Here is a 10756-nt window from a genome sequence, read left to right as displayed (position 1 = left end):
AGTATATGCGTCAGCACCTAGTAGCATAAAATATTCTGGACGTGATTAAACTTCTTGGTTATTTAATAGTGAATGTATGCAAGAAGAATCATTCAAAGGTCGCCCAAGTATTGCGGCATGTATTAAGAACATTATGCGAATTTAAGTAGCGTTCTTGAACAAATTTCGCGTAAATTAACAGTTTATAAACAGCGTACATACGTAACAGGCGTTCTCACCGTAAATCTCACCATTTTATAACGTCTGAGCAGATACAGTTCTTGCGGCACATATTGGTGACGTTTACTGGGAAATGTTATCGATTGATTTATGATCTGTCGTAATAACAATACCTAATAACGATCTAGGGAAACAGTTACTTACAAAGCGCTTTAAAAAGGCGAACATTTAAATTAAAAAATCAATTAAAGTTAATCATTATTTTTAGATGTAAGATTACGTTTTGTTTTCTAATGTATTTACCTTCATTTCTTATTCTGAAAAGTCAACAGTTTGACATTTAGACAATATGGCGGCCGATACCTACAGCAGCCGCCATATTGAATGCTTCAGAAAGAACAAAACAATTAACTAAAAAAAAATATAGTATAAATAAATAAAACTCCAGTAAAAAGCTTGTCTTTATTTCATATTCGTTTGTTAAAAATAAATAAAACAAAATTGATTGGGGGAACTTATATTTTCAATTTATAAATAACTTTACACATCCTTACAGTCTATCAACATATAAAATATAATAGGCATGTGACATGTCACATTGTAACATTGTTTCATAAAAAAAATAAAGCAGCGAAAATTCGTCTAGCCACATTAGAAGAACTGATTTGGTAGACATATAATCGGTACCGAATGCATCTAAAGCGTATGATGATAACCTGTTGATAAACATGCGTCTACTTTTGCTGTGCAAAAATACGCAGTTTTCACGAAATCAAAAACTCTTCTTCGAAAAATTTAGGCCTGGTGTTTTACCTTCCAAGAAATCGATTGGTAGGTTACATTTACATAACAAAAAAAAATGAAAAACTCTCCCATCAACATTATTGCACTTAACGCTTTAATAAGTTCGAAATTTATGAATACATAATATAGACTAGAGTTCGTAGTCTAAAGTTGAACTTAAACTAAAAAAAAGTTAACTGGCTCGCAACGACTATTTATTTAAATAAAAATTGACACAACGCGCATATTAATTAATAATAAAAAGCGTATCACTACGTATAAACTAATTTTCTTGAAGCATAATATTTACACAAGTAAACTGGCTATAATCTAAGAACATTTAAATAAAAATTAAATAGATTTTAGTACGATAATAACTGTGAATACAAAAAAAATCGAATAGGCTGTTAAATGTGCAGTTATGACCTTGAAAAACAGTTGCATGTAGCTTGCGTAGTCGGATAATGGATTGTTCTGAAATGGAAAAACGAAACACGAAAATCAGTAAAAATTGTAGCATCAGAGTAGCCGTGATCGAAAACATTCGGACACAACATAAAAAGCAGTTGAAAAATAATAATTTTTACACAAGTAACAATAATCATAATAACACATAAAAAAAAACTTTAGTGAGAAACGTGTGTCGCCAATTAGAGAATTACATCTATTAAGCATTATTAGTGGCCCATAAAGACCTTACACCCAAAGTTAATTGTTAAAATGTTAAAAGTTATAAGTATCTTACACTGGAAGAAGACAGGACCGGAGCGGCCCCTATGCCCCCGGGTGCCCTTCACCGCCAAATGCACTGACTACATCTAAAATACCAATCACATATTAGAAACAACGTTGACATATATGTATGTACATGCTGAAAAACAAAAAACCTCTGATTAATAACAGTGTATCTACTCATTCATGGTAGAACCACAATTGGAACCATCTGTAAAACAATAAAGAAATCTAATTAAGTGCCTAGTCGTATTTTGTCACTTTGGTCATTCGGTGTATATAAATTTTGTTTATCTGATTGCCTAAATGACCTCCGTTCGAGGTAGTCAATTGAAATTACCTACTGCTGAAATAAATATCTTGTTCTCTCGTTTTCGTTTTTAGAAACATTCGAAAATACTAAATCAATAATCTGAAATATTAATCTGAAAATTCATTTTTGAATTTTTTACCCACTACACGCTACCTCACATCCCCGCCGGGAATCGAACCCGGGACCTTTGCCTTCACGGGTTCGATTCCCGACGGGGGTGTGACAACAGCAACAATTTTTCCCTCTTAATTTGAGGTAGCGTGTAGTGGGTAAAAAAATTTAAAAATGAATTTTCAGATTAATATTTCATATTAAACTAACTCACTTCTAAAAAGTTGTCTAAAACTGTAGGTATGTTTAAATCGATAATTATTCCCAATAATATAAATCTCTATGGTCCTCGCTAACAAGCTTTGTTGGACGATAGTCAACTTTTGAAGCAAATGTTTTAAAAATGACATATCTATAATGGCTGTCAAAAAAATTTTATAGGTTAAATTTCACGAATTCATACTTGCTTGCACTGAATCGTTAGACGATTGTTTATTGTTTGTCTGTGGCTTGCCGACGACTCGTCTCAAAAACGCACTGCCTATCTCATAATGGCATGCTCAGCCTATGCCACCGCTATTTTATAATAATAAATAATTACTGCCGCGGTATTATGACGTTCTTGAAATATCCCGACTGCTGACTAAGTTAGCAGATATATTAAATAAAGTCCGTTCAATGGCAATTCAGTTTGCAATAATTCCTGCACATTACCGACGTTGAATGCAACATTCGTATTATACATTTATTTAAGTACGTATAGTTACGAAAGCCTGACATTGACTTAGTACCCAAAACAAGTTTCTTCCATTGTTGCACCAGTTCGCAATCAATTTAAAACGACTCTTTATTGAAAGGCCATGCTGTTGTCGTATTAATCGTGCTTCATCAAACGGGCACAATGAACACACGGGGCCCCACCGTCGCCGCCCCCTCTTCTTCCCCCCCAACACCCCGAAAACCGCGAAGACGATCGTTAATCGTGCGTATATTAAAAAAAAAAAACAAAATATACCCGCACCGTTGTACTTATACGAAGTCCCAACAAACTAACTTCTCAAAATATCCTTGCACATTTCATAAATCGCATCAGAGATAATATGACGAATGGGTAAATAACAATAGAATATTTCGAGTCTTGTTATGTGCGATTAAAATCTGACCCCCTCCAGAATATCAACCCCAACATGAACAGTTCTTGTTAAAAAAGAGAAAAATGTTGAAATTCATGGAAAACCGTGTGCTTGGATGAATCTTGAGTAGATAGTCATCAATGTTGAATATTGGTAACTGACTCAACGAAAAAGTGGATAAGCAAGCCCTGCGATGCCGCGCCTATTAAAATATTACCCCTAATGAATTCGAATGAGTCTTGAAGTTGTTTTGAAGCTTCTTGTTAATTTAGAACCGAAAAAGGCAGAACAAAGATGGAATTCCATCGACGATAGGTCGGAGAATCATCCAAAACACTGACATTTAGAATTGTTCTGACCCACGACCTTTTGAAATTTAGAACGCTTCTTCCATGGCTTTCCAGTTTACAAACCAACGAAGGAACGTCAAGACAACGTCAATTTATGGAAAACCATATGCTTGGATGAATCTTGCATAGACACTCATCAATGTTGAATACTGATAACTGACACAACTGAGAACGTCATCTATGGATAAGCTCTCCTATGTCCCTCCTAGTAAAATATAACCTTTTATGAATTCGAATCAGTCTCGGCTTGTTAATTTAGAAGCGGGAAAGGCAGGAAAAAGATGGAATTCCCTCGACGATAGGTGGGAGAATCATCCAAAACAAAAAAGGACCTACTGACTTTTGGAATTGTTCTGACCCACGACCTATTGAAATTACTCAGAGAGCCATTGAACATGACCGCTATATCTATCTAGAGCAATTTCAGAAGTTAGCATGTTTCTTCCATGGCTTTCGTGCTTACAAACCAACGAGGAGCTTCAAGACAACCTCAATTTATGGAAAACCATATGCTTAGATGAATCTTGGGTAGACACTCATCAATATTGAATATTGATAACTGACACAACTGAGAACCTCATCTATGGATAAGCTCTCCTATGTGCCTCCTAGTAAAATATTACCCTTTATGAATTCGAATGAGTCTTGACGTTTTTTTGAAGCTTCTTGTTAATTTAGAAGCGGGAAAGGCAGGAAAAATATGGAATTCCCTCGACGATAGGTCGGAGAATCATCCAAAACAAAAAAAGACCTACTAACTTTTGGAATTGTTCTGACCCACGACCTATTGAAATTACTCAGAGAGCCATTGAACATGACCGCTATATCTATCTAAAGCAATTCCAGAAGTTAGCATGTTTCTTCCATGGTTTACTCGCTTAAAAACTAACGAGGAACTTCAAGACAACGTCGATTTATGGAAAACCATATGCTTGGATGAATCTTGCATAGACTCTCAACAATGTTGAATACTGATAACTGACACAACTGAGAACGTCATCTGTGGATAAGCTCTCCTATGTCCTTCCTAGTAAAATATTACCCTTTATGAATTCGAATCAGTCCCGGCGTTGTTTTGAAGCTTCTTGTTAATTTAGAAGCGGGAAAGGCAGGAAAAAGATGGAATTCCCTCGACGATAGGTCGGAGAATCAATTTTAATTTTGCGCACCCTTCCTCATCAACTTCTTTTGATGACGAAACCTACATGTTACTTTATTTGTTCCGAATTTTCATTGAGCGTCGAGCGTGTAGCCCCACAGCGCATTCTGTCCGTATAGAAGTGGCGCCCATTTGTTATGCATTTGTGANAGCTCTCCTATGTCCTTCCTAGTAAAATATTACCCTTTATGAATTCGAATCAGTCCCGACGTTTTTTTGAAGCTTCTTGTTAATTTAGAAGCAGAAAAGGTAGGACAAAGATGGAATTCCATCGACGATAAGTCAGAGAATCATCCAAAACAAGAAAGGACTTACTGACTTTTGGAATTGCTCTGACCCACGACATATTGAAATTGCTCAGAGAGCCGTTGAACATGATCCCTATATGTAGAGCAATTCCAGAAGTTAGTATGTTTCTTCCATGCCTCTCCCGTTTACAAACCAACGAGGAATTCCAAGACAAAGTCAATTTATGGAATAGCATATGCTTGGATGAATCTTGGGTAGACACTCAACAATGTTGAATACTGATAACTGACACAACTGAGAACGTCATCTATGGATAAGCTCTCCTATGTCCCTCCTAGTAAAGTATTACTATAATGAATTCGAATGGGTCTTGGCCTTGGTTTGCAGCTTCTTGCAAATTTAGAAGTGGGAATGGCAGGAAAAATATGGAATTCCCTCGACGATAGGTGGGAGAATCATCCAAAACAAAAAAGGACCTACTGACATTTGGAATTGTTCTGATCCACGACCTATTGAAATTGTTTAGAGAACCGTTGAACATGAGTACTATATCTAGAGTAATTCCAGAAGTTAGCATGTGTCTTCCATGGTTTTCCCCTTCAAGACTTCGTCAATACCCATTAAAATTCATTGGCGGAAACATTTTATGAAGAGGATATTGGAAAGCCAATTCACAGTGCAACAACTGCCTCACGTCGAAGAGTAACCATAAGTGTAACTTTTAGTACCTAATAAAAAATTTTTTTTTACTTTCACTTAGCTTTTATTTATGACCAATCGGAGGTTAAAAAGAGATGGCTTTCGTAATTTTATTCTTTCTAATTGTAAGTTCTGGGTGACATTTAAGAATTAGTCGAAGATTTCTTACTACTCCAAAACCTTCAACTCCCAGGTCCTTATCGAAGAATACTTTTAATAGTTAAAGTTTTATTATGCTTTAAAGTTCTTGATTGATTTGGTGGCAATTAAATTATTATAAACGTAATGTCTTTTATGCTGACATATTAAAACAAATGTATATTTTATTTACGCGATACTTGCATCTTCTACATTCTCTCTCTTTTTTTCATAAACGTAATTTTTTATTATACCTAAATCAAATGGGTGATTTCGAAAAGGTGATCGTAAAGAATGACCAGATTAATATACGCAAACGGGACACCATGTAACTGGTATTTGCGTGGTATAATTCGACTGGTGAATAAGGTGCGAATTATAAAGGAGTAAATGTGTGAAAAATTACGCGCGCTCCTCTTAAACGGAATTTATTATTCGCAATAAAGCGAATTTGCGACGGTCTGTTGCCATTGTGTGCCGCTGTCGAAAACAAAATAAAGTCCGCAACACTTTCAACTGTCACATTCGTTACCAAGCAAGGATTAATGGCGCGAGTAACGGTAATAATTTCAAAAAAAAAATGAAGCGAAATAAAGGAACCATTACAATCAAAGAACGTTGGTACTATTGTAGTTGATCTTTCTCATTAGGCAGTTGGGCAATTAGGTAGATTAAATATTGTCATAGCGAAGACGTAAACGAGAAAAAAAAACAGACCGGTTTCTCTTATGTACCAATACCTATGCTTCGCCATGAAGTATAAGGTTACACCACCTGTTGGCGAAAATTGTAACTTCAATGACGAACAAATTTACAATGAAATTAGTGCATTATGTAGTAACGTAACAAGGACCAAGTAAATGAAAAAAAATTTGATAATGGAGTGCACAGTTTTAGCTTTGTGTGAAATCGAATTAAAAGTTAGTATTCGATTTGCCGTTTTTGTGAGTTTTAATCCTTATTCGTCAACTCATGAAAAATATATTATGCAACTGCTGCTTGTCGATGTATTAACACAACTAACAAGGAGAGGGAAAATGTGGTGTTGTAAGAGATCGATGAAAACATCGTAGATAAAGAAGTTAGAAATGAGGAGAACTGAAAGTGTAGAATAAAGGGTTCTATGATAAGCCTTAAATGCACAAAGAATGTTGTAACAGAAGTGAAATATAGCATTCTCCCTAAAATCTGATGCTCTTCCTCCTTGTGGATTATGTATGGCACGAACAATAGAATTATACGGAATTTTCCAGTAAGGAAGCAAAGGAATAGATATTTCCACGATTAGCAAGAAGATTACGCCAAAATCTTGTATTTATTGTTCTACATGTTTCTCCACTGATCAGCTAAAATTTCAGGAAGTTTCGTTTCGTACACCACAGATTTGAGAACATGGACGAGGATTTGTCAACCCATCTGCATTATAACTCTTTATCTTAGTAATTCGCGAAACGGAAGTTAGCGAATCAGAACCAATGTGTACTGTACAGAAGTGGCCTAGAAAAAAATCAACGGATTCAGGCTATAATACTAGATTTGATAGTCGGAATAATAAAATAATTCGAAGTGGTCTGTATTCTGTCTGTGGACCTTGTTGGAGCATACGTAATCCTAAAATGTAGCATCGTGCTACAGATGGCGTTTACTGCGCCATTTGTAGTATTTTCTAAGTCGGAATAATATTAGCTCCATCTCTAGAGAGAATGATGAAATCCTAACCAAATTCGTATGAGAATCTTTCAAAGTAAAAATACCTAGCCAATTAGGTGGTCACTTTTGAAATCGACGTTGCTTTCAAACCCGCTTGATATGACATATCCCGAATCCCAAGTACAAATTGGGAAGAAGATATAGTTGGGAGGGACATTCAAAATTGGCAAAGTCTGCAATAAAACTATACCATTTATCTGTCGAAACTGCCAGACGCGGATCGCGATTTCGATCTTTTTGGATATCATCAGCGCGTCGCAGGCAGCTCCGACAGAACACAGCCCAACTTTTACCTGCTGTCTTAACTGCGCGTTTTAGAAAATACCACAAACGGCGCGGTAAACGCCATCTGTAGTACGATGCTACATTTTAGGATTGCGTATGCTCCAACAAGGTCCATTTAAATATATGGATATCTACTTGTTGAAACGAATCCCGTCGTAGAAAAGATATAGTAGAATGAAGATTCGGGCTATAGTAGCTGACGAAACGTCTGGAAGGAATAGTTCACATAGACCACGGCCCTATAGCCCGAATCTTCATTCTACTATGGATTCCGGACGTGAAATCCTTTATTCTTAGATGTCAGGTAGGAATTGCAGCTGGCACTAATAAAGAAAAAGGAATCACATTACACCAATTGATGTGTATTTGGCAATCGAATCCCTTTTGGCAAGGCAACTAATGGGATTTGTGGTAGGATTAGATACCAGTTAAGATTCTTGCAAAGCATATCCGGCTTCAGTATCGTTGAATTCTTTTGTTAAGAATCTACGGGGGAATCCCTGCATCGGCATGCCCGTTATTTGCCACATGAGGACGGGCCATGTTCTGTATGTATTCTAGTCGGGAGATACCTACACTATTGTTATTCTATTTTCAGTTGGTGCTTCATTTTATGGCATATTCTTAGAAAACTTAAGTAAAGTCAACTCCTCAATTCATTATCAATGGTCGTATACCGACATATAAAGTACATATCATGACACCGCCCTTGTCAAAATTCTAGCCCAATTGTCATGCGGCATTGTCTAATAAAAAGTTATCGTATTTATGGAGATTTTCCCCTTTCTCAAAAAGATAAAGCGATATCACTCGTGATTTAAGGTGCCTGGGATTATGAGAGAGATTTACATTATAATATTTGTTTGCTCTTCCGTCGGCAGACTTTGAGTTAATACAACTCAAAAACACAAGGGATTCAAGCGAGGATGCGGTAATTTTTGTAATTTACGCTGATAACTTTATGATGGAGATAAAAACAATCGGCTGTACAGCAGTATAAAGAACTAGTGTTGAACTGAAGGTTGTGTAGGTACTAAGAACATTCTATTAATAAATACGTAAGCAAGATGGGGGTAATGAATTTTATTTTGTTAAACCGACGCTGACGTTTCGCATTTTTGGTCGAAACCTTTCTCAAGCTAGGTTTATCAATTCACCCCAAATTTAAGAAAAACATAGACGTACAATTAGCGTAAATAAAATAATAAATAAATATATAAACAATTGAAAAGCAAGGCAACACAAAGTTACAGTTATGTACTGCATATTAATACCTTTCATTGTGAATGTAACTGTGCGAATTACTTGTAACTGATAATGCCACTTTGTGTGGCTACGTGGTTTTTAATCATTTATTTATTTATTATTTTATTTATCCGTCCAAATTTTTCTTTTCTTTTTTTATTTAAGTACTCGCTTTAAAATGCGAATATTTTAAATCTTTCAATTATACGTCGTCGGGCGGCACCCTTGGGATTAGCAATATCTTACATTCATTACTATCAAGATGGTTACAATTATCACAGAAGAAAACCTTTTGTTTAAATGAAACTTGACTATCAATAGCAAAAAATGGAAAAGAAATTAGAAAAACCACAAATAATAGGTACTTATTCTAAATAGAATGCGGAATTTTTTATTTTTAAGTATTGAAATAAAATTTTTATAATTCGGTTTGAATATTTAAATTGTCCGATATTCAGGTATTTGAATATTTGAGTACCCAAATATAAAGTCAAATATTTGAATATATGTTCTGAAAGCGTAATCTATTATGAATTAAATAATCAATCGTTAAAAAATTAGATCATTAAAAATACTGCCTTAATTTTTATTCAAAAAGAAACAGTTGATAAAAAATTGAAGTTTTGAATATTCAGATACATTTCGGAAAACAATTTCAAAGTCTATTCTAAAATGTTAATATTTAGATGTAGAATATTTAATTGAAATAACCGGAAGCAGAAAATTGTCAAAATGTTTTAGATATCGACAAAACACGGAATTACGAAAGAAACCTAGATAAGGTTTAATCAGTGTTCGAGAGACAAACATGTAAAAGCCTTTAAGTATTTAAACTCCTGTTATTAATGAGTACACTAATTAACAGGGATTAACCTAATATCTGTAGTATAAAATTACACTTTTGTTTAATTACTTCAAAATGTATATATCCGCATGCTCTATGTCGGTTTCGTTATCAAAACAGGTCACAATATCTTATTATTCAAAAGTTTTTGTATAATTCAAGTGTCATAAAATGTAAAACGTTTAATACACAAGGCAAAATAAACGGGTTAAAAAGCAAAAACGGTAGCAACTATACGGCGTAATAAAATAGTTTTCATTTTATTTCGGGAAATTTGTTGCGGTATCCGAGAAAACAGGAGAACGATTTTTAAAAATTAACAATGCTGAAGTTTATGGTGATTTAAGTTTTCTGGGCGAATAAATAATCAAACTTATCTTTTGTATTGACGAAAACAAACGATTTTATAGTTGTTGGAGATAGTGTACGAAAGTCTTAAAATAGCATTTAATGACGCAATTTAATACGTAAAACATGGATGAGCAACTTAGATGATGTTTAATATTGAAAATATATCTTTTAAGGGCGATTTGCTTTTATTAATGAATATACTCCAGTTAATTGTAAAGTAAATAATATAGCCCTGTAAATTATAAGATACATAGTACTACTGTTTTGTAGATTCTAAAATTCGGCTTATTCGTTTGAATTAATTAATAGTGTCCTACCGAAACTGGTTTTTACGACCGAAACCGAAACCGAATTTCGGCAACGGTCTCAGTTTCGGCCGAAACCGAAACCGAAACTTCCTTATAAGGATCATGTTTTGAGAGAAAAATAAAGAAAACGTTATTATAATCAGTCAGTTTTATTTTTTTATCTTTAAATCACATAGCTCTGCAGTCTTTGACATTTTCACTTATTGATAATCAAATCAAAATCAACATAACAACCCCTCATTTAAGG

The 10756-nt window shown here is 34.7% G+C and overlaps 1 protein-coding gene across 2 annotated transcripts in view; it reads right to left on the bottom strand.

Moving 5' to 3' along the window:
• Positions 1 to 669: 669 nt before the first annotated feature.
• Positions 670 to 10756, bottom strand: part of LOC108738873 (protein drumstick) — a 15295-nt gene continuing 5208 nt past the window's right edge. The window contains exons 2-3 of one of the 2 annotated variants that reach the window (XM_018472490.1): positions 1688 to 1760; positions 670 to 1416 (exon numbers count right to left, since the gene is read on the bottom strand). In XM_018472490.1, coding sequence (XP_018327992.1) covers positions 1736 to 1760 — 25 coding nt within the window. In that variant the 3' untranslated portion in view covers positions 670 to 1416; positions 1688 to 1735. The remainder of the gene's footprint in view (positions 1417 to 1687; positions 1761 to 10756) is intronic. The other variant, XM_018472489.1, reaches the window with a different exon arrangement.

Source organism: Agrilus planipennis, unplaced genomic scaffold (assembly GCF_000699045.2).
Source record: "Agrilus planipennis isolate EAB-ADULT unplaced genomic scaffold, Apla_2.0 scaffold213, whole genome shotgun sequence".
NCBI classification, from domain to species: Eukaryota; Metazoa; Arthropoda; class Insecta; order Coleoptera; family Buprestidae; genus Agrilus; species Agrilus planipennis.
The sequence above is the reverse complement of the archived record's forward strand: the minus strand, read 5'-3'. Positions and strand labels throughout refer to the sequence as shown.